The sequence below is a fragment of the Plectropomus leopardus genome, chromosome 13 (assembly GCF_008729295.1).
Source record: "Plectropomus leopardus isolate mb chromosome 13, YSFRI_Pleo_2.0, whole genome shotgun sequence".
In the NCBI taxonomy this organism is placed as follows: domain Eukaryota; kingdom Metazoa; phylum Chordata; class Actinopteri; order Perciformes; family Serranidae; genus Plectropomus; species Plectropomus leopardus.
This window is the reverse complement of record NC_056475.1, coordinates 6,168,173-6,192,945: the sequence shown is the minus strand read 5'-3', so window position 1 is coordinate 6,192,945 and position 24,773 is coordinate 6,168,173. Positions and strand designations below refer to the sequence as shown.

The 24,773-nt window shown below is 38.7% G+C and overlaps 3 protein-coding genes across 4 annotated transcripts in view; 1 reads left to right on the top strand and 2 right to left on the bottom strand.

The window, feature by feature from the left end:
- Positions 1-2,710: 2,710 nt before the first annotated feature.
- Positions 2,711-7,711, bottom strand: cldn2 (claudin 2). The gene is made up of 2 exons (XM_042499531.1): positions 7,188-7,711; positions 2,711-5,147 (listed from the first exon to the last, which is right to left on the bottom strand). Exon 2 carries the CDS (start codon positions 5,121-5,123, stop codon positions 4,302-4,304), a length of 822 nt encoding a protein of 273 aa, XP_042355465.1. The 5' UTR covers positions 5,124-5,147; positions 7,188-7,711; the 3' UTR covers positions 2,711-4,301.
- Positions 7,712-12,334: 4,623 nt separating this feature from the next.
- rbm41 (RNA binding motif protein 41) lies at positions 12,335-19,306 on the bottom strand. The gene is made up of 7 exons (XM_042499410.1): positions 19,236-19,306; positions 17,542-17,658; positions 16,473-16,674; positions 15,596-15,800; positions 14,117-14,637; positions 12,859-13,006; positions 12,335-12,627 (listed from the first exon to the last, which is right to left on the bottom strand). The coding sequence occupies exons 1-7, from the start codon at positions 19,241-19,243 to the stop codon at positions 12,494-12,496; spliced, it is 1,335 nt and encodes a 444-aa protein (XP_042355344.1). The 5' UTR covers positions 19,244-19,306; the 3' UTR covers positions 12,335-12,493.
- An 846-nt stretch (positions 19,307-20,152) lies between these two features.
- The window catches only part of klf8 (Kruppel-like factor 8), a 69,996-nt gene continuing 65,375 nt past the window's right edge, over positions 20,153-24,773 (top strand). For both annotated transcript variants that reach the window (XM_042498782.1, XM_042498781.1), the window contains exon 1: positions 20,153-20,485. In XM_042498782.1, the coding sequence (XP_042354716.1) occupies positions 20,459-20,485 (27 nt within the window). In that variant the 5' untranslated portion in view covers positions 20,153-20,458. The remainder of the gene's footprint in view (positions 20,486-24,773) is intronic.

Genomic DNA, 24,773 nt, shown 5'->3' with positions numbered 1-24,773 from the left:
AGGCACAATCAAATTTGTTATTTGTGGTGTTTGGACCATAAATAGAGAGATTTTGAGCTTTTCATATTAAATTTCAGACCCATTTTTTGCCACATTACTTCTGAATGTCACACTGATTCTAATTTCTGGGACCTGTATTAACCTAATGGGATTAGTTAAAAACAGAAAAAAACATCTTGACGAAAACGTCATGAATTTTCGTCAACTAAAACTATAAAGAATAAAAATGACTAAAATATGACTAAAACTAATAAGGATTTTTTTTTCGATCCAAAGACTAAATCTGAGATTGCTGCCAAAATTGACACTGATGTGCATAAATTTGGAGGGAACAAAGAAGTCTTTTAACATCGTTCCCACAGCCTCGTATATCTTTACAGGTAGTGGCAACATACTCTCACTCTCAAATGTGGCAGGAATGACAACAGATGATATTTTGGACACAATCTAGAAATAAATGTTAAGCAGTTTGTTGAAAGATTAAAAAGAGTGAATGGGTTTGTAAACCAAATTTGAGTCTGTCCACAATAACTGTCAAACAGCTGTGAAATGTTGCAGCTTTTGTGTTGACCACTAGAGGTCACTCAAGTTCTGAATATAAATTAATAACAGTATATTATTTATGCTCAACTTCTGTCACAGACACACAAGGTAAATAAAATCATCTCTGTATTTTGCCATTAATACAACAAAATATCAATAACTGTGATTCCTTTTCCTGGCTTTTCAAATGACAAAACATTTCACATCACTAAGGCACTCTTTTTCTCTCATTGAATAGGCTGAGGACCCCTGACTTAGTGACATATTTTATTAATATTATATTCAGTGCATAACAATAACAGAGCAGAACACCTGATAAACTGTGCAATTAATCCAAACCACTGCAGGACGTTTGTGTAAAATGAGCAATTATGAATTTATAATAATTATAAGCAGAACAAATATTGCATCACTGATGAGTTTTCCTGATATTTGTAGGAATCTCTGTGGTATGTATTCATTTTTAATTTTTAGCAATCAAACATACTTAAAAGGCTTATTTTATTTTGAGAAAGTCAATGTATCTTCTTCCTTTTGCTTGGTCCATTGTTCTATTTGCTCTTTGGTTATTATAAGACTCGATGCTTCAGGTCTTCACTCTGCCCCATGACATTAAATTATTATTCAATACATAATAAAAAAAAAACACAGCAACTTTAAAAATAACAATTTCATTAAGTTTTCTTCACAGAAATTAATAAGATGCTAAATATAGGCCTGCTGTATAGGCATACTGTATGTACAAGTAAGTACACACTGTATATGTACTTATTTGTCTAACCTAATTTGTCGAAGTTGCACAGACTGTATGTGTCCTAAAAGATGCTCTGGATCAGACTGTATGTTTTTGAGATTGTGTTTGTCTTTCCCACAGTCTTTAGTGTGTGTGTGTGTGTGTGTGTGTGTGTGTGTGTGTGTGTGTGTGTGTGTCCTTAGTCCACTTATCGCTTGTGTTCTTTTGGTCAATATGTGTTAGCTGAACCGGTTCAGCTCCTGACAGGATTCCAGTTGCCCTCTGGGCTCTGTCAAACTGCACCTTAACTATTCCTCCACTATTGGCCCGTTCACTGAGTCGACTTTAACAAATCTAACAGCCATTAAATATTGTAGTGCCTCTAATTTATCAAAGCTCATGCGGACTGCATTGTACTTGCAGTTGGGGAAAATCAGAAGTTTAAAATTAACTGGTAGGTACTTTAAAATTTCAATTTCTGTATCAAATAAATCAAAACTTAGTCTCATTTATTGTTTTTTTTTCCTGACAGTAATGCACATAAAGACTACACAGATATATTCATATAGGCCTATATGGAGTTCTGCAATGCTATACTCTGATATGACGAAGCCTAAAACAGTACATAATCTGCGGCTCATGTGATCACTGTTCTCAAGTCCTCTTAAGACCCAATAAAAAATTTCACTCAGGAACTGCACAGTTTCAAATAGAGCCTGTGCCACAGATTGTAAGTTAAAAGAGGAATGATTATCTTATGAGAATGGCCTTTCAAGCCACAAATCTCAAATGCGTTATCACAGTTTCGGACTGTAAACTAACCCAGAAGACGTGCATTTTGGTCTCACGATCTTCCTGAAACTGTGTATTGATTAGACTAAACTTGTGGCTTTGTTTGTTTAGGTTTGTTTGTGTCGATCCTCTGTTTGCCCTCAGTTCAGGGCTGTGATCTTTTCCCCATTATAAACACCAGCAGAGACTCAACTCTAACACCAACACTCTATATTTAACAGTTGCTCTATAAAAGTGCTTTTTTGGTTCATAAGGTCATCATTTTATAAAATACAAAAACAAAAATGTCTATACTGAAGCACGTCCTGTTTTTATATATTCCTTCAGCTATCTTGCCAAAATCTGCAGTTTAAAAGTCTGCGAGCAGTTTCTCTGTTGCGACAATAGTTTCTGTCAATATATCAAACTCAAAAATCATCATTTTGTTACGTTTCCAGTACATGCAAATCCTACATCAGGTATATGCTGCAGAAACTGGTTATTCTCTGCTCTACTTTTAATATATGGGTCACACTTTTTAATGCAGCTATTTCCAAGTATATTTATAACCCTTCAAGGTGTGACATAATGTAAAAAATGACAATAAATGACAATAACAAAAGTTACAATTTATTTCCAATTAAAAATTAATTTTTGTGGTGCTTTGTTTACAAAAAAAAATGCTTTATGTTCTGTGAATATATCCCTGATAATCAGCAGAAAACATCAAACACACCACAATGATTTTGATTTTTTAGCAATGTATTCAATATAGTGAAATGCATTTTGCACTGTGAACATATGAAGTGTTTGCAGGCAACTTTGCAGGTGCACACAGATCCTCAGACTGGTTAAAAAAAAAAAATTTTCAAATGGATTTTCACACTTCTGACAATATACATATAAATATACGTCCAAAACATGCCAAGTTCAGGCAAAACCCCCACTGCTGAGCACCAACACCCAGAAAACATTATTCATATTTCAGCCTGCAAATGCTAAACTGCACATCAACCCAAACACACACAACATCTTCACACTACAATAAGGCACAATATAATTTGGTATGAAAACAGCATTAAAACTTATTGTTTCTGAATTGTAATTAGGAGGACAATTAAATTTTGTCCAGTGTCTGCGTTTTAGGTGGTACAGTACGGTGAGAAATGTTCGGTTCAGGTTTTACACTGAAAAACGAGGACGAATATTCACAAATGCAACAAATAGTTGAGTATCAACATTGAACTGTTCAAATAATGAAAACTTAATAAAAATCCATTGAAAGTCAAAATGGTTCTTAGATATACTAACATGTTTAGGCTACCCAAAAATCCATGAGACCAAATTGAAAAGAATTTTGACATGCTTATAATTGATTTTAAACACACAATAGTTTCAAAATTTTTGCTAATTATTTGTATTTTCTTAAAATACTAATTGCCATCATGCAGCAAAAAACAATAACTGCATTTGTTGGCTTGACATATAGAAAAAACAGCGGGCAGAGATTCATGTTGCAGCAAATTTCTGCAGCGCTATATAAATCTTTGGAAATGTATTTGTGTAATGTAGAACTGTATTCTTTACATTAAAACATTGTTTACTTTGCAAATAGAGACCAAGTGCTACTAAACTATTATGAACATTTAAAGTTGGAATATGCAGCAGTGAGGCTGTGAGCACCCTCAAATGAGTTTCATTTTTCACACTTTGCTGCAACAGTTTCAGTCCTGCACGCACACAAAACTCCCGGTTATCACAGACAGAGCCAGCCATGCTTTATGAAAACAATAAAACAATATGATCAAAGGGTAGTTTAATTTTTCATCAGTGTGCATGTGTGTAGCTTTTTACTTAATGTGACTTTTCTGCATAACAAGAGTTGCATCAAGGTAATGTGCAACATCCTACAAGAAGATCAGACTTTTACGGAGAAAAGTAAAACTGTAAAACTGCAACAGTCTAATTGTGTTTTTGGTTGTCATAGTTTACTGAAACTGTCCTCCACTGAAACGCCACAGTTCCACTTAAATCGACAACCTTTCCATAAAAAAATGACCCACCTCAGGCTACACAAAGGCCATCAATCACACTGTGAAAAGCTGGGTTCTTGACTCATTTTTTATGTTGTGTATTTAATTTGTCCTGTTGCTCCGTCAAGCACACAGTGACAACATTTGATTAAATATACTACATAAATACATGTAACTGAAAGTAAGTTGTCATATAAAGGTGTGATGGAGTGACAGTCACCTCAGACATATCCTGTGATGTCATATCCTGCCGCAGTGGGCTTTTTGGGCCCCTGGACTCCATGTGCACTGGACTGGGAGCTGTGACTGGTACTGCGGACCAGCGTCTGCCTCCTGCTGGCTGCGTTGATGCCCCCCACCTGCATTGTGGGGTTGTGGTAGGTCTGTGAGGTTGTCCGTACCCCTGTTCCTGGCATGCCGCCTCCTACTGGGTATGGATACCCTCCGCCGTGCCGTCTCCCGCGGCCGCCGTTCTGCTCATCGCAGCATGACACACACAGCATCGCTCCACCCATCATGGTGATAAGCGCAGAGGCCAGACCGACATACAGACACTCCCCGAGCTCAAACTTCATGCTGGTAGGTACACTGGGTTGGTAGAAGGTCTGCACGACCTCGTGTGTGGTCCATGACACCGGTATGAGTGACAGGAAGCCTGCAGCGAGAAATAAACCCCCACTGGCACCTGCCACACGACTTTTAACTGTACCCGAGCCCTCCAAGCAGAGAGTGCACTGCATTCCCAGGGCTGCCATGGCTATGGCGAGGATAGACAGTACAATGGAGATGACCATGAGAGCACGAGAGGCCTGCAGGTCGGAGGGCAGGGCCAGCATGGAGTTGTAGGTCTCGCACTGGAAGGCCCCTGTGCTCTGGTAGACACACTCCATCCACAGGCCCCTCATGTTGGCCACAGCTGTGACTATGTTGGAGCCGATGTGGGCAGAAATCTGCCAGTATGGTAGCACTGTGGCAACCATGGTGCCCAGCATCCCCAGCAGGCCCAGGAAGAAGCCCATCAGCTCCAGAGCTGCTGACGCCATCCCAACAACTGTGATGGAGGAGACCTAAAAGCAAAGACAAAGAAGAGGTGAATAAACTGATCCAGTGAGAGCAACCCGAAAATAATACTTTGTCTGTAGCAGAGGCTATGTTTGTTTCTTTGAGTTTCTAGAGTTTCAACATCCACATCAAAATTACCACAAGAAGAAAAACAAATATGGATGCCTCACATCAGCCAAAGTCAGTTGTTCAAGGTAATTAAACCCAAATTTAATGGGCCATATTGTCCGGTGACAGACAACTAAAGAGAAAATATAGTTATAAAATATTAAGAACAAATTCATTTTTAGTGCTTTGAGCACCGAAAGCTGAGTGCCATGGACAGAAGGCCGACATCTCTGTGGCCGATATCTCCAACACTCGGCAGCTCACACCAAAACAAGACAAACAGCACTGCAGGTAAGAATAAAAATATGTATTTTTTGATTTAGAGATGGAGTGTCCCTTTAATTTAGCCATAACTAACTACAGTTATCAGTACGTAGTAAAATTACGTTGGCATATTCCACTGATAACTGTTAACAAGTGAAATCACATACAAACAGTATAACCTGTAGCTCCTTTTAAATCAGCTGAATCAGCTGTATTAGTGTTGATGTGAAGTTTTAGGTGTTACTGCCGGCCAAGGTGGCAGTTACACCTAAGTGGCCATTTTGCCAGTCTGGTTTGTTGATACTTATAAAAGAGCCAAGCGGTAGATAGCGTGAGCCGTTAGAAATCCCTATTATCTCTGACTCAAAATTACTGTTTACAATGAAGAAGTTAATTTGAAAGGTCTTTGCATGGCTATCCGTGATGACAGTCTGCGGGATATGACGTTAAGGTGGCATTACCTGTGTGTCTGGGAAACTCTGAAAAACTTCTATGTAGCAAAGTCCAGATACTGGCACTGACCTAGTTAACAATAAGCTAAAAACAACTCCAACAAACAGTGATAGGACAACAATACGTTGCAAATCAAACCAGTTATTACTTGTAAATGAGACTGGGTAGACAAATTCACATAAATACTTAATGAAAAACTAACTGTGATTAACAAATTCAACTTTGCAACACTGAAAAACACTTCTGTTTGTACAGCATACACACTATGTGTTGTGAAATATCACATCAGTGAGCTTAACTTTTTGACAGTTTGTGTTTGATGTAAGTTTATGTAATTTTTTTCTGATTGATTCCGCTAATTATCTTTGTAATGGACCAGTGCAGCTGCAGCTGATGATTTGGCTTTTTGGAAAATGTGCTGGTAGTCCAAAGTTGATTTGAAAACTCAAGTGCTGATGCCAGAAATTATTTAAATGCTGCTAATTGGCATTCAATCGAAAAACACAGATTTTTCTTTTTTTTTTTTTTAATGGTAAAACTGTATTATTTCAAAGTCCTTATGTCTACACTTTGTATGTGCAAAACATCCTGACACCTGAAAATATATAAACCACACACACAAACACAGAGATGTGTAAAATCACATTATTTTATGATATGTTCCCCAAATTATGCATCGTTTTAGACAAATGCAGCTGCAGTCCATGGTATAGCCTCTTAAAAACTCTGCTAGTAGTGCTTTTAAAAACAAAAAAAAAATCCATCTTTTTTAATGGTATAAATGTATTATTTTAACGTCTACTGTTTGTACGGTCAAAACATCCTAACATGTAATTACATAATACAGTAATTTACACCACACACACAAACACACACAAAGATGTGCAAGATGACATTATTTTACGATTTGTTCCCTGAATTATACCTTGTTTTGGACAAACACAGATACAGCTGATGATTTGGCTCCTTCAAATCACTGCCAAAAGTCCCATGTTGATTTCAAAACTCAAGTGCTGATTGCCAGACATCCTTAAATTATGCTAATTGGCATTTAAGCCAAAAACATTCCTCTTTTTTTAATGGTATAAATGTATCATTTCAAAGTTCAGGTCCTTACGTCTACTGTTTGTATGCTTAAAACATCTTAACACCTGAAAATACAATAATATACACCTCACACACACAACACACACACACACACACACACTTTCATGCAATACCTGATACTGCTGCAGATGGGAGAGCCAGACGCTGGACAATTTGAGGATCTGATTATGTTGGTTTGCTGCAGGAGCTGAAGTTGCAGCTGGAGCAGAGGATGAGGAGGTAGAGGATGAAGACACAACAGAGCCTGCAGCCTTTACAGATTGTGTTCACCACTGCTGCTAATTCTGTTGAACCTGCCCCTGCTTCTCCAGTCCAAAAAAAAAAGTCTTTTTCTTTTTTGCTTGCTGTATCAGACTCTGACTGCCTCCTCAGACCTTGACATCGTCGCAGCTGTTGTGCCGCTGCTGTACTTTTAATGAGCACTTACTCTGCTGGCTGCATTGGACCGAAAGAGCCAGAAAACACTTTTACACTTTTTAAAAAATCTTTTGAGTTCAACATATGCCCGTCACAAAAAATCTTTCCTCTTAAAATACCAATATGCAGGACAACAGACACTTTTAGAGTGAGCTCCTGCACATTATCTCTCTGTCACCGTCTCTGGTCTCTGTTGAAGTGTGTGATCTCTGTCCCTCATCCAGACCTTCACCTCCTGTCATGTACACACTGACAAAAACACACACACACACACATACATCATCACTGCCAGGCAGGTTAATCATTCGCTCATCCGTCATTTCTCCAAAACAGGTGGTACACAGACGGCAGCAGCTCGGTCCGTCCAGCCTGTAAGAGTATGAATATTTCAGAATATCAGTTCTCTGTAGTTGAGTGAAAAATGTTTAATTCAGCAAAAGATTTAAGTGTCATATTACTTCAATGAAAAGAGCTCAAAAACTGTTATCCTTTCATGTCTCTGTTCAGTCTGCAGAAACCCCAAAAATTGCTTGTGAGCATTTTACTTTTAATTAAAGTCAGCAAAGGAATAAACCAGCCCGAAGCAAGAAAATGGGGAGTGATTATAATGCTTCTGAAATAATTTGTTTGAATCATAATTTAATTTAATCTAGTTTTGCGTTTTATTTTACTTTGTTTTTTTTAATTTTGGGATTTTCGATAGAGACCTCTGTGTGACACATGATGGTGAAGAAAGACAATTGGCGAAATGTAAACAATGTGTTACTGTAATTTTCATTTGTTGTTCCCTTCTTTTATTACTTCATTCTCTCTTATTATTCACCCACTAAGTGAAATTATTACTTTGTTCATAGATTCAGTTCATTTTCACTAATTGTTGTTTTATTTGAAATAATTGAGTAAAGTTGTTAATTAGTACAGTTCTGATGACTCAGTATGTTTTTGGCATTATACAGAACTCAAAAACAGATTTTCTTTTTATAATCAGTGTTGTTTTTATACCAACTCATCCAACTGACACGAGATGACCCCCCCCCCATGTTAACGCTTGAACTTACCACAATAACAATTGGCATTTTTTTCAATGAGAAAATAATCTATTGACGTTAACAAAAACATTAAATGAAAATTAGTTTTATTTTAAAAAAGAATGTACATTTTATTGATGTTATCAAAATATTAAAAGAAAATGAGCATCATTGTAAATATGAGAAAATATCATATGGATGTTAACAAAATATCAATGAAAACTAGCATTATTTTAAAAATGAAAATAACAGATATACAAAGTGACCAGTTTAGAAAGGAGAGAAGGGCTGTTTTAATTTCAGCAATAACAAAATGTAAAGTGTGAATGTTAAAGTGAGCAACAAATAAGGTGCAAAATGGAATATGAAGGACAGCAGAATTTCTAAATTAAATAAATAACATTTTAAAACTTTTAAAAAATATTCTTTGCTTTTGCACATTTAATTTCTGATCAGTTTTTACGAGACTTTTTTTTTTTTAATCATTAGTATTTTATTGTCATTGAATATATATATATATATTATTTTTTGGGCACATTTCAGACTCCATACAAAAACTTGCCAGAACATCTTGTGAATTTACTGCTCATTTAAGCTGACGCCAAACTTGGCCGCCTGCTGCACGTCATCATCCATCAACTGTTTGCTGGGCTGTCCTTTTGAAACACTGCTGATGCTGAGAGCTATAAAACAACAAATAATACATACCATGTCAGTGTGTCTCCTGATGTGCCCTCCCCAGTCGCTCATTGGCAGTGCCATCTAAACTGTTTACATGTGCCATCAGTGTCTCTATCGGTGTCAGCGGTTACGGTCGCCCAGTTTGCTGCTGATCCTGTCCTGAAGCTCGAGCCTTTGGCTTGTAATCCTTCCAACCGGCCCTCACATTGCAGCAGCAGCATCATAATGGGATTAGCATGTAATCCAGTCACTTCCCCTAAGAAGCAGAATGAGAGGGCAACGTCCACACACTCAGAAACACTGAGCCATTATTATAAATCACAGAGGGGCATTATCTGGACACAGTGCATACTAATGAGCAGCTCAGGTTGGCCTGTGACTCTTTGTTACACACTGTTGTGACTGGCTGCTGGGCCAATCACAGCAAGCTAAAACACATCGAAATCCGGCAAACTCTGGGTGGTCTAACTTTGTAAAGTACTCCAAAACATGCAATATATGGCCAAAAATGTGCTGACACCATCACATGAATCCTCTATGTAATTGTTAAACATGTCATTCCAAAGTCATGGGCAATGATTTGCTGACATAACATCTACTCCTCCGGGAAAGCTTACTACAAGATTTCCGAACCTGCAGGGATTTGCTTCCATTCAGCTGCAAGAACATTAGTGCAGTCATGCACTGATGTTAAATGATCAGATCTGACTCAGCAGCAGCGTGTCAGTTCTCACCAAAGGTGATAGATGTAGATGCAGTATATTCATTTATTTTATTTATTCATTTTTTTTATTTTTTTGTTCATTTATTTTACATTTTATTAAAAATTGAATTAATTTCTGTTTTGTTTTTTTTTTGGTTTTTTTTGCAATTTCATTTGTTTAAGTCTGTAAACAGCCAGAGGGATTTAGAGTAAGTGTGGGGTATGTGAAAATTCGGGTACAAATCAATAGAATTGGTTCAGCTCATGTTCTTGTTGTATGCCTTGACCAGCTTATTTTGCCATGTCAGATATGTCTTTGCTCGATGTCCACAATACTTGTTTAAAATCAATAAAAAGATCTGAGAAAAAAATGTTTTGGAAGTTTAATAGAAATTTACTGAACATTTTCTGGTATCAAATTTTACACACCAGACTCTCTAACTACAAAAAGTAAACCATACAATTAATAATAATAATAATAATAATAATATAATAATAATAATAATAATAAAAACATGCTCCACTCCACAACTGAGACTGGATTATCTGTCCATAGAACATCTTTAAACTGTACACTCCACAGAGCTTGGCTTTGTAAACGAGTGGCCAAAAAAAACCCCCAAAAACTTAAAGAAAACAATAAGAACATGTTTGGACTTCATTGGAAAGCCTGTAGGAGACTTTCCAGCTTTATTGAAGAAGGCACTCTGGTCATATGGAACTAAAATTTAACTTTCTGGCCACAGGCGCTCCAGTCTCCACTGTGGAGCTGTCGGACTCCTTCAGGGGGATCTTTGGTGTCTTTGTTGTCTCTCTCCCTTCTCTCCTTGTCTGTGAGTTTTTGTTGTGATGTTTGCATTTTTTTCTCTTTTTGTAATAAAGGATTTTATGGTGCTCAGTAGGATGTTCAAAGTTTCCGATATTGTTTTAACTTCGTCCTCTCATTGAATGCAATAAATGTGGGCTCAGAAAAAAAAGAGGGATCTTGAAAAGTTTGAACAGCTCTGATTCTTCCTGAGGAGGAAGATGTAGTTTGTGGCTCATGCCACTAGAGAGTGATGAAGAGTCAGTTTGAGAGTGCTGGGTGGACGGTTGGGGGACTTTACATGGCTGTGTTATGTTAGAGGTCAAATGTTAAATGCCTTAAGGTGAAACAGTTATGTGGAGAAATGCTATCTGAGGGGGGAAAAAGGACAAAGTCCCCCCAAAAATATACACAATAAATCAACAGGACTTTAATTACTGTATTGTGTTTTAGATATTTTCTTATTTATTTTCCAGTTATACTACTGAGTACTGCATGCTGGACTTTTAAAAACAAACTTAATATTTTATATCTGAATCTGAATTCAGAACCATTTTGACAATCTGAGAAATTAAACTGTCAAATTACTCCCAAAAAATGACAAATTTCCCAAAGTTTGGTCAGTTTACATTTGTTTTTTTTGGACTATAAGTAGTCTTAAGGAAAAATAAGTTGGGAACCACTGCTCTAGAATAAAAAGATGCAGCTCAAATCAGATATCTGGAGTTATTTCACACTTGTCCTATTGTTTATATTTCATTTAAATGAGATTAAAATAACATGGAAATCATGTTAGGGTGTTATAAAAAGTCAACATGGCTTAAATCAAATTTGCAGTAGGATGTAGGGAGCAGCTGCAACAAAATTAATACAGATTTTCTGTTTCACAGAACATTTTAGTGTCCTCAAGTCCTTTCAGAAGCAGAAATGACTAAATAGCTCCATCTAGTGTCCAAAAGGAGAATCGCACTGAGTTGAAGCAGGAGTCACCTGAAGAGCGTCTCAGTTGACCTTCATGTCACACTGCAGTGGAAGTGGCGTTAACATGTAGTCATTGAGTATAATCCCAACTGAAAAAATTGTGTAACAGAAGTAAATCTGAACTCATTCATTGACAATGTGACATGCTGTAAGTGCGTCCCTCATGACTGAACATGCCTGCATGTATTGATCACAGTGAGGTCACAGGGTTCAGAGTGTCTGAACCACCTTCTCAATCAATATAACAGTGAAAAGCTCATGAAAACAATGCAGTAAAAATCATTCCGCAATTTAATCATATTTTGCTTGTTTGCCCAACTGAGCGAATATTTTAAAGGAGAAAAAGCAAAAGAAACAGAATATATATTTTTACCATTTTATAGTGACAAAGAAGCATAATTAATTGGTAAAATGCCTACAGAATCTCATTTAAAATGGTCAAATATTTACGCAGGATTTTATGACTGAAAAAGGTCTGACTAAGGTCTGAAGCTTACAACTTAATTCTGAATATAAAAAAGTTATCTTCTTTTAATTAGTGTTTTTATGGCATGTCATTTTAAAACCTGCATGTTTACATGGAAATGATTATCAAAATTACAATAAAAAGATGGATTAAAGTCACTGCTAGTTTAGAAAGATCAGTACAAAATATGGTTTTGTGCAAAACAGACATTTATTAAAATTAAATGACCACTTTAAACCCTAAAAAATAAATAATATACAATCACATCCATCGCAGCCTTTAATTTACCACTCTGGAGGTTCCATGTTGTTGTCAGGAATAAATGTTTTTTTTTTTTGTTATTTCTCCTCCTCCTGCTTCTCCTTCTGTTTCTCCTCTTCCTGTCGCTCACGGCCAAACTCAACCACCAAAGGTTTCCCTAGCAACCGGTATCCATGGACCAACTGCAAGGCTTTCTGGGCCGTTCCAGCATCTGTCAAAGGAAGACAAATACACCTACTAACAGATCCAGTGTGTAAGGTATACTGGAAAGAACACACAGCTTAGTTTTTTATTTATTTATGGTTGGTCAGTGTGTGTGTATGTGTGTGTGTGTGTCATTTTGTGAAATGGATTACTGTCAAATCAACAATTCCCGGTCACAGAGTGTGCACTGCTGCACTGCACCACTTTTACCTCTTGTATGAGAGAAACAGTTCCTCACCTGGCAGAGTGATGAAAGCCTGACCCTTCATCCTTCCAGTCAGCAGGCGATAAAGGACTGGCGGCTCGTTCTCTCGCTCAAACCTGGAGAACAGCGCCACCAGCTGGGCCACTGAGGCCTGAGGACTCAGGTTCTTCACACACAGCACCTACAGTGGGACGCACGCAGACAAAAATCTTCAGTTAGTCTCTGTGGATGCTTAGTGGAGTTGGTCATTTGTCCATACTCAGTCACTGTCCCCCACTGCAGCTCTTTGATATAGGAAAATATAATTAAAGTTTACAACGACAATCATCCTTTTCTTTTGACCTACTGAAAGAAGTCAAATTTATGGGTCCTCGACCTGGAGATCCTGAAGGTTTTCAACAACTCTGAGATCATTTAAATTATTTTAATGCTCAATTTTAGCAGCATTAAGTGCCCACAGTGCAACTGTTAATATTAAATAACAGTTTTTGCTTGCTGTAATCATTCATACTGCTCATTCTGGCCACAAGAGATCAATTTCTAAAGCAATATCAGTGAAGTGGAGGGGGAAAAGAAATGGCCCACATTTCACAAAAAAAAAAAAACAGTACACAAAGAAAAAAAAAAAAAATATCTCTAAAAAATAACTAGGAAATATGTCCAGATAACTATACTAATTTACTGTTAAAATTAATAATTTTAAATAATGTTACAGAAAAAAACACATATACTTTATCCGTTTTCAGCACTTTTTTCCCCAGAATTTCTTTTCTGTTTTTTCTATTTTCAGGTAATTGCTTGTAACTTTTTTTTTTTTTTTTTTTTTTTTTTTACTAATTTCTTGCTCACTAATTCTCTCGGGCCAGGTGTTGTTAATTTGCTCATCGCCTTCATCTCAAGTTTTTGTAAGAAATCAAACCAATTTGCTCAGTTTACAAAGGGTTAAGGCCTTTGCACACCCAGCCCAATTATTTTTTGGATGTGGTTATTGAATCCGTCATCTGAAAAATACTGCTGATACCATTTATCGCCTGTGTGATATGTAACTGGAGAGTATATTTAGAATTGTACGTGTCTACTCAGCTGTTAGATACACCGCACATTGAGAGCGAGGTGCATCCTTTAAGGTGAGAGCATTTTTAAACCAATTTTCTTTTCAAATTCTGGATTTGAACCTGGTTTTGACTTGGAGCGAACATTTCTCCAACGATACATTTGTTTTTATGTGTGTTTGGAAACCGTTAGCATTGTAGCCATCCTACAACAACAGTCTGAGAGTGGCTGTTGATACCTTGGAGGGTTTTCCTGGCTCGTAGTTTTGGAATCTCGGGATGCTCCGGATCCCTTCTTCTGATTCACGGTTCTTCAGGATTTCTTCATCTGAGATCATCTCAATCTCTCCTCTGACAGTCAGTGGTCCCCCTGAATTTGCCTTCGCTGCTCCACACAAACTGCCGATTGGCTGGCTTATGTTTATTCGTGTTGGGGCAGCCAGCTGTGGTTGGCACGCTCTGTCCTGAGCGAGCTGCTGCTCTGAGGTGTCTGAATTTGACTCTGACTGACTTGACAAGCTTCTCTTCTCACCCTGTGGTTCTGATTGATGGTCAGTGGCTTCCTTTGATTGGTTGTTGTCTTTCTGTGAGTCCTGTGAATGTTCAGATATAATTTTATGTGGCGACAGGTGGGATGCTTCGGTTGTCTCTCCCTCCTGTAGTGGAGCTTGTTTTCTGTTCTTGCTGAGAACGTCTCGGTAAAGAGAGTCCATTGGATCAGAGGACGACGCCCCCTCCTGGCCCTCCTGGTTATCTTCATCTGTGAGGGACAAAACAACAACATCACTGGTGAAATCCTCTGACATGGACAGCGACTGGCTCATCCCATGGTTGCAGGACTTTGAGAAATTAAATGATGCATTTGCTGGAAAATCTCATCAATAATGTCATTTCAAAAGTTTGAAAATAGAAGCAATGTTGCCATCAAAACACAAGCCGACAGTAATTTGTTAAATTCCTTTCCTGGCAGCTGCATGAAAAAAAAACAAGAACATATTCAAGACTTCTAAGATTGAACTGATGAAGCACATATAAAGGCTGTATTTTAAGGTCTCGAATGTAAATAATATAATTTTGCCTTTTTACAAACACTGTTCTAAAACTGGCAATCAAGAAACTAAGATATAGCTGACCCAAATGACTTTCTTAAAAGCTCTTGGTAAAAACAACCTCTTAAAATGTAAGCTTGGTATTCCCAATCCGATCATGCTTTCCTGTGTTTTAGTATCTAAATGACTAATGGGAACAATGACGTTTGAAAAAGGTTCAGTATTGAGCGAGAGTGCTGCAGCTGGTAGCCAAATAACAAGCTGCAATGTTATCCCTGGGGCATGTTCGCACAATCAATTTCTAATCCACTAAAATTGCTTGTTTTTTTTTTTTTATTTATTTTTTTTTACATCTAACTGGGTGAAATAAAGGTTTATTTCAACCAACCCAAAGTGGAACACTGGACTGATAAATAATAATGGTTAAACAAAAAAGATCTTACTTTCAAGCATAAAGAGAAATAAAAATAGCAAACATGTCCTTTAAGCAAATGAAATTAGATATAAAAGTATCTCCGTCAACCTGTACTTTGTCACTTGCTTTTTGAATATTTGGAGGTTCAAACAATTCTCGGGATTAACCAATCCAACTACAGATAATTTCAGCATGTCCCTCATACTGGTCAGACAACCCATAACACTGTTTAGTTGATGGCACCCCAGTTTTACCTCTATGGTAAAGAGCAGTGAGGAAACCCAGGCGGTCAGTTCCCTGGAAAAGCGCTTGTTCGATCTCCATCTCCCGGCGTGACAGCGGCCGGCTGGCGGCGAAGCGCTGTGGGCGGGACAGGAGCTCGGCCCTGGCTTCAATCTTGTCTCTGATCACCTGCAGGCGCTGCTGCCTCGCACCCGGAGCTGCGCACACACCATGAGACTGCGTGGGTGATAAGGTCGGAGGTCAGAGGTTAGTTTGTGAGATGAGGTTTGCATGTGTACCAGTGTTTACTCAGGGATTTAGAAGCTTGATTTTTGACCTAGATGTTCACATGATTCTACAAGTATATTTAATACTCTTTGTTGTCATTTATCTTCTGTCATTTATCTTCTGTTGCATTATTCTGTAAAATTTTAATTTTTTATCTTTGTTTTTATTTGCTGTTTTCAAGTTGAGGGGAGGTCTGTTTGTGACCTCCCCTGCCCCCTTATAATTATTTTTTTATTCATTTATCTGGATTTTATGCAGTTTTTAATTGTGTGCAAATAAACAAAAACTAAAGAAACAAACAAAAAACAAAAATGCTTAATTTGACATTTGAATGTTTTATTCATCTGTTACTGTAATTTTGAGCATCAGCTGTTACTTTTTCTATTGTAACTTGTATGTATGTGGTGTACTTTTTTACCGGCTATGAATGAAATAAAAAATAAAAAATAGAGGTTTTAAAGGTATTTAGACCCTTTTTCGGGTGATGCATTTTTAAGCATGCAATGCAGTAGAGGACAGTAAAAAACGTACGACAGATTTATAGTTTCTAATACGTACACCCTGAATGTGTTTGCATCAAGAAAACCAGAGAAAATATCAGGAGAGCGTGCAGGTTTCCACCTTCTCTGTTGCTTCTGGTTCATCTCTGCGCTGCCACAGCTGGATCTCAGTGTCAGTTAGGCCCAGTTCCCGCAAGCTGGCCAACTCCTTCTCCCCATCCTGCAGGGCCTGGAACTGGGAAAGGCTTCTCACTCCAGCTGCCTGTTCCCCAAACGGCCGATAGAGAGCCGCGGGGGCGAAGCACTGCCTCTTGGCTACACATCTGTAGGACAGAATTTAGTTCAAAATGACATCAACACATAAACCTTTGTCTAAATGATGTATGCATCATGCAGGATTCACTCAAAGCTCTAAAAAAGCAGCTACAGACACTCTCCGAATCACACGCCTTTAATGTTTCTGATGTTTAACAATCAGAATTTACTAATAAAAAGATGGCTCAGAGTCCTCAGTCAGAGGATGTAGCCTCAGGGGTTGGGTAAAAGAGAATCCTCCAGGCTGCTCTGTGGGACACTGTGAAGGCAACATAACAGAGCGTTTGATGGACGCTTTTATCCAAAGCACCTCACAGTAACAAGAGCGTGGGATTTTATTTTATATAGCACAGAGAGCTCCGCCGGGAATAAAGCTGCAGACACTGCGTACTTTTCCCACTGAGCTACACAGGAGCACACAGGCAGGTTTTTATTAACACTGCTTTTTATTTTTTTTTACTGTCGCTGTGTGACAGTAAATTCATCCAGTGAGAGGTTAGCTATCAATTGCACTATGAAAGTCTGCTGTCAGGAGGCAGATTTTAGCCAGAAACTTGCAAATTTCATCTCAGGATATTTTGCCTGTAGTAGTAGGGGATTATTTTTCAAAAAGTATTGTGACAACAGTGCCATTGCACTGATAATATTAGGCAAGGGATTGTATTGTATTACATTTGTGTCTACAATTTTCCCCAACCCCAGTGAGTGCCTGCAACACTGTAAGTAAAATCTAAGTACAAAGAACTGTGCTGGACTGTAAATCCACATGTAAACAAAATGTTTCCATAGCTTATTATCAATTTATGTTTGGATTTAATGTTTTCCCCTACACATTATAATGCCATATTTTTATGATATAACGAACAGTTTCTGACCGGTCGATGTCGACGTCAGTGTGGAGCTGCTGCAGCAGGAGGCTGTGCAGCTGCCGCTGGCCCTCCGTCTCCTGCTCCTCCAGCAGCGGGCCGTCCTCACAGGGTCGCCGGCTCACTCTGTCCAACACCACACAGACACATCGGTTCAGACTCTCACAGTGGATGCTTATAGTAGGAAAAAACACATCCCTCATTATCAACAAAGTAACAGTCAGGTGACAGTATGACAGCTGTCTGCCATTTCTGCCAGTGGACGCTTTAAAAGTGGCTATTTTGAGGGTTTTTGTGAGATTAAAAGCAGCTACAGAGGAAATTCAACACATGACTTGGACAAATAGAATCAGGGCTGCAACTAACAATTATTTTTATTATTGATGAATCTGTCAGTTATTTTCTTAATAAATTGATAAACTGTTTGGCAGGCCCATATAAAAAGGGGAGTAAAAAATAGCTATTACAATATCATGAAATCCTCCATGCTGTCCTTACATCTCTCATTTTGTCTGAGTAACAGTCAGTCACATAAAATAAAGAAAAAACAGATAATCATTATATATGAAAAGCTGGAAGTACTGAATATTAGGGAATTTAGGTTAACAAAATGACGTGTATGATCAATGAATTATCAAAATAGCAGATAGCAACAACAGATTGATTTTCTCTGGATCAACTAATCTATTAATTGATTAGTTGTTTTTTTATTACAAGATGTGATGTGATCGATCAGAAATATGTCAAAGCCAAATACATTTTTAAATACTGTACTGAGGTAGGCATACCTTTAATGTCAGTGAGTGTATTAGGCCATTGCATGCAGTATTTCCAACTTTGAACAGGATTGCTTTATTTATTGCAGCATTGGATTTACAGAATCCCAATGCATATTTCTTTTGAACATTTTTTCTGTTTAGAGAAAATTTAAGACATTTCCAGCATAAATGAATGCAGAAAGTGCACAAATTGGTGAATAAATATTCACCAGAATGCAGGAAAGGTCACGTTTTCTGCAGGAGGACCCCAAACCTTTCGTTTCATATGCTGATATGTTGAAACGAAACCTAAGCCCTGGTGTATATCGACAACACCGAATTACCAATTACAAATGTCTCTGAGATGCTCTTGTAAAAGGTGTACAATAAGAGCTGGGCAGTGGACTCCAATATATTCTCCAGGCGGTCTGACATTGACTCCGAAGAGGTTAATAAACCAACCTAACCGTCTTTTGAGAAAGAGACAGGGCAGTTACCGTTTTTCTATTGAGTCTAACTTTTTTCGCTTTTAACTTCTCTGTAATTTCATTTCGTATGTCAGCAGTTAAATGTGATAAACTGGAACCTGCTGGGGTAAATTACAGCAGTACAGCAGACAGAGGGGAGACAGACGATCTAAACTAAGCTTTGAAGCTACAATATGATTTGATAAAAATGCTCAAGTCCAGTTTAAAGCATTTTAAAATTAAATAGCGATTAACAAAACACACGCGGCAGCCACAGGCGAGCTAACGTTAGCTTTGCTGGCTGTAGCTATCTCCATGACAACAGCGGTGTCTTATAATCGACACAAAAGCTGTAAACACGTATTTTTTGGCCAATATCAACTCAAGACAAATCTTCAACCACAAACTTTGGATTGAAATGTCATAATTCTGATTAAATTACCAGTATATGACGCTGATAACTCAAAGTTTTGTTTACCTTCGCATGCTTCCGCCTTGTGCTTCCAGTTCCTGTGTGTGGAATCATGGGAAATGTAGTAAAATCTTCATATGAATAATAATGATCTATAAGATGTGTTTCGTGGTTAGGAAAATAACGCCACGTCTTATAGATTTGAGGTATTTGGGGCTATATAGAGCTATGTATATTATATTTAGTGCAGAAATAATCATATTCAAAAGAAAAAAGCATGGGAATCACATTTTGTTTTGAAGCTGTTTGGCTGAATGTTGCTCTCTGTGTGGAAATTCACACCCGATCTAACATGCCGCATGTATTTGTTATGTTATATAATATCTTCTAGGAATAATGGACATAAAACCCTGGCAGCCTACCACACCCAGCTTTATTAGAAGGGGTGTGGTTATAACCAAATGTCCATCATCCGACTTGGCTGTCTTCATGTGTCCCCTCAGCTGTGCATGGTGTCATATTTATCAAACGTGATGCTGCAAAGCCTTACTGGATATATACTCTAAACCGCTCCCACCCTCCCCACCCAGCTGAAGTGTCCTCAATTAGCCTGCTGGCTGACGTCAGTAAGGTGACATGGGTGCTTCTCTTCATCTCTGAGCAATATAAGCAGCCGGCTGCTGCAACATGGCAAGAACAGATGATGCATGAATGCGAGCAGAGCCAAGCAGGTTGCATGCAATTAAAAAAAATCCCATGCAAAAGTGCGCGGTTGTGCAGCAGCTCCTCTCCTCTTGCCCGCCTGCCTGCAGCCGGTGTTGGGTCGCCGGCAGCTCGGCTCTCGCTCCGCTCCGCTCGGCTCCTCTGCAGGGCTGCAGGGCTGCGCAGCTCCTGACTGACAGAGAGATGAGGGGTGGGGACGCAGGGTGGGGTCACAAGCAGGGAGAGGCGGAGGAGGAAAAGGCAGAGAGAGAGAGCCCAGCCCTTGAATACACGGCAACAACACGCCGTCAGAGAGAGGGAGAGACACAGAGAGACTGGCTGTTTTTGGGGGGAGCAAAGGGAGCCTTCGACGCTGCGGATATGAACTGAAAAGAAACACTGGAAGAGACAGGGATCGTGTGCCTATATCCCGAAATCTTACTGTAAAGGTGGAAAACTAGCCCCCCCAAACCCTCCTTTCTCCCCACCAGTTCTTATTCAGATAGAGCTACACCCAAAGCCCCGACCGACCCCCTCCTGCTCCTGCTGCTCCACCCCTCCGCCGCTGCACCGCTCCGGCAACCGAGATGCACACGGAGACCCGTAACAAGAAAGTAAGTGCACGTTATTGACTTTGCCCTGGTCAATGAGAGGAAAAAATAAAAGGAAAAACATCTATGTGTGTGGATGATCTGCCAAGTACAGTTGACATCGTCAACTCAACATGTGCCAAATACGAATGTCACTGAGTATAGATGTATATAACAGGCAATTACAAGTGTATCCTTGCAGACAGGCTGCTTATTTTGCAATTAGTGGAGGAGTTTTGTAACAGCGACCTCATTGCATTGTAAGAACATCATGCTTGGAGCACTGTCATTTCCACCGTTCATACGGAAACCTCTCTGCCTCCTCTGTCTCGGCGTTTCTCTCTGTGAACGAGGTTAGTTCAGGTTCAATTTTAAATGCTCTGTGATCTCTGAGAGGCAGGAAGGAAACGGAAGGCAGAAACTGCAGCTTGTAGGACACCATCTTAGCTTTTAAAGGGCCAGCAGCCTCCTCTGAAATACACAAACACACAAACCCTGGGAAGCAGCCAGGTAACACTGCCTCCAGCCACACTGCACGGGCCCTGCTGCCGACTGGTGCCTTTAAATGAGTGTTGCTTCAACATGTTATGTTTATGTGCCAGTTAGGCTGGCAGTATACACTCAAAAGTAAATGAAATCTTAAGATTGTTATAGAGCACAAAACTGAAAGCAAACATCTTCAGTGTAGCTCCGCATATGTGTATTTGATGGTTTCTGGGGAAGATGCTGGAGACAAGTTACAGTTTTGGTACATAACTTTCAACTTCCTCAATAAAGAAGTGGACTTTGACCTGCAAATTTGCATGGCTGATCAACTGATGTGCATTGTGTTTGTGGATTGTTTGATTGACTTAAGTGTTCCACAGTAGCCTTTTACACTACCAGAACTTGCACAATGCAGTTGCCTATCACTCTTGCTCTGTTGTTTTTTTTTCATTTCTTTATTTTCACTTTTTGCAGACAAACTCCCACACACTGTCTAACTTTTTTTTTTGATAAAACAATTTATTGTTTATATAAAACTCTAGATGATAATTAAAAATGCCCACCACATTTTCTTGGAGCCCTAATGGTGTCTTCAAATTGCTTGTTTTGTCCAATCAACAGTAAAACCCCCAAAGATATTCTATTTACAATGTTACATAACATAAAAAAATCTAATCTATACATGTGAGATGCTGGAGCCTGCGAATGTTAAGCATTACTTGATAATAAAATAGTTGGCAATTGATTTTATGATCAACAGACTAAATAATTAGCATTTTTTAAGATTAACACTGCCTTGAAATGATCTTAAAGTTTGTAGCCCTTAACCAGTTATCTGGCATTGTTGACTAATTGCAGATGAGGGCGTACTAGCACGGGGTAAATGAGGACAAACTGTGAGAGGTTTGTCTGGCCAGCCTGTGCAGGCTGAGGCATGAAAGCCAGTTGTGGCCCTTCTGTCTGGTCCTTACCTGCTGGTTTACCTGTGTGGACACAACCAGGATGCAACACATTTTTGTACAGGGCTAGGCCATATGGAGAGAATAAAATACTGCAATATTTTTGACCAACTACCTCAATATCAATATTGTGACTATAGCCACGAAGTATTTCAGATTTTTAAAAAATAAATAATCATCAGTAATGTGGATATTATGACAAAGTGGATAAAGGGAAATAATAGAGCAGCTGGTGAGTTCAGTATATCACTTTAGTAATGCTGATTTTAAAATCTGGAAAAGACAACACTTTTCGATATTACAATATCCAAAATCGAAGACGAGATCTAGTCTCATATCACAATAGTGACGCAATATCTATATATTGTGCAGCCCTGAGTTTGGATATGATATACCTGGATGGCTTTCCAAACTGTATTAATGGATCATACGGAAGGTGTAATGATTTGATCCGCACAGGCTATCATACCTAGTGCTGCCTTGTACCCACGCTGTGTTTTGTGACATCTTTATCTGATCGCTTTCTTTTTAGAGCATATTCAACAGTGCACTTGTAAAGCTGCCAAGTGTTGTGTCGACTGTTGGATGGTCAGCACAACAGGGTGATAACAGCTAACATCGTCAAGTTAACAGAGGTGTAAATTTAGTTACACAAACATTTGTCAGAGGTATTGCTGCATGGAAGTTGAAATAATGTAAGACTCTGGTAGAAAATAGGCTATTTTTTAATCATTTCAGAAAGTTAGCAGGCTTTCTTGTCTTAATAGCTAACATTACATGCAAGTTTTGAACTTGGAGGGTTAGTTACTTTATGCTAAGCCTGTTAACAATTACTTTATTTGTCAATCAATCTGTGGATTATTTTCTTGATTAATTGTTTGGGCTAAAAAATATTTAAAAAATAGTGATAATGCAAATTGGTGTTTCCCAAAGCCCAAGACCCAACCAACTTATGTATGTGGGTAGTAAATGGACTGAAAAATGAGCCCTATGAAGGATTGTCCTTGGTTCCCATAATGGCCCCATGCCAGTTGCCCACATGGGTTGTTTTACCCAACTGGGCTCCACATGGGTTATGCTATTTGGCTACCTGGGTACCAAGTGCGTATGGAACCAAAATGGACATCTTTTTTTCTGTTTTGTTTTTCCCCAAACCTCAAAGATATTCAGTTTACTGTCACAGAAGAGTAAAGAAATCAGAAAATATTCACAAGAAGCTGGAATTAGAGAATTCTACTTTTTTTCTTTAGGAAAGTACTTGTAATTGATCATGACATTGTTTGGTGATTATTTTAATAGATGACCAGTAATCGATTAAGCATTCCTTCAGATAATAACAAGAATGCTTCACAAAATTACATCCCCTCCTCTCTTAAATGTCACCTCTATTCCACTTAGATCAGCTCCGCCTCCAGGTAAAGGTGTGTAGCTGTACCCTGTTTGAGCATCTCTTACGTAAAATCTGTATAAAGGGTCAAAGCACTCGGGGCTCTGGGGCAAACATGTGACTCCTTTGCTCAATGAAGGGCTTTTAACCGAAAGTGGAAACCAATACATCACTCTGTAGCCTTGTGACTGAAGACTGCTTTTACCCCTGTCATTTTAAAAGTAGCAAATACAGTAAGGAGCTTTCAGCCTGCAATAAAGTTAGCGAGGTGTTGTCATGACTCCCCCCTGTACAGTTATAATTAGCCTCAATGAAGCCATTAGATATGAAAAGGGACATTTATGACTTGTGCTGCATGTCAGTATCCCAGGCAATCCACATGAACAACAGCATCTGAGTCACAAGCACTTTAGAAGCCAAATGCAGTAAATCTGGAGGAATTTGCAGCCTGCATTACACTAGAACACTTTATCCGCAGGTTTCAAACACATAATTGTAATTGCAAAATTGTGGAGCTTTTTTCCTCCACGTCTGTCTTTTCTACTAGCCTGCTAGTGCAGACGTTTGACGCGGAAACACACTGAAGACCAAAAGTCAAAGCAGATAGGAAAGAATATTTCTTAATTATTGCCCCCTTTTATTGCTTGGGTCTTGGATGTGTGTATCATAAACTTTGAGTAGATCCTAACTGACTTGTTATCAGCTCTGATCATGTGGTGTGGTAATTATTGAATATTTTTTGGGGGCAGATGGCGCGAGTGAACTGTGAAGCGCAGAAAAAAAAGTGCTGCTCTTTTTGATCATGGCTGCTTGTTTGTGTTGGTGTTCTCTCGACTCGGGTCTAATTATCTTCAGGTCTAGACTTCTACTGCTACATCCTCTTTTGGGTTGAAAGAGTTTTGAGGTTTTTTTTTTGTAATTTTCTCTTGTTTATTCCAAACAAACCAGAAACATAAAGCGCATCACTTCCTGTGTGCTGGAGAATCTCTCCCTCACAAAGAGCTGCATAACAAGTATAGTTAACAACAGCCTCTCTAAAAGCTTTAATGTGCCATAATGAGAAAAGTGAAATACACTTTATTGTTACATCAATCAGTCCACAGACATTTATTTACACACTCTAAATATTGTGGGTTATTAATTTGACGTATGTGGTGTAATAATGTCCAAACACCCGCAGGTAAGATGGATATGATGGACTGCACAGTTAAAGAAGAACTAAGTGCGTAATTGTTTCCTTAATGTTTAAGCGGAATGTGTAGAAACATCTTTCTAATGCTCGGTTTTTTACTTTTACCTTTGACCCAGAAAACTGTTTTTGATGCTGCAGGAACGGAAATCAATTTCCTCCCGTCACACTTAAGGCTGTGCATTATTGGAAGTGTAGTTAACTGATAGCTGTGCACTGATTCTGCATCACAGAGGCCCGACTGAGCATGCTTCATGGTGTGTGTGTGTGTGTGTGTGTGTGTGTGTGTAT

Coding starts and splice junctions, on each gene's coding strand:
- cldn2 (XM_042499531.1), bottom strand. CDS start 5,123: ATGGCGTCAGCAGCTCTGGAGCTGATGGGCTTCTTCCTGGGCCTGCTG.
- rbm41 (XM_042499410.1), bottom strand. Junction 14,638..15,595: donor CACTGCTCTTTACCATAGAG/GTAAAACTGGGG, acceptor TGTCCCTCACAG/ATGAAGATAACCAGGAGGGC. Junction 12,628..12,858: donor GGCTTTCATCACTCTGCCAG/GTGAGGAACTGT, acceptor TTCCTTTGACAG/ATGCTGGAACGGCCCAGAAA.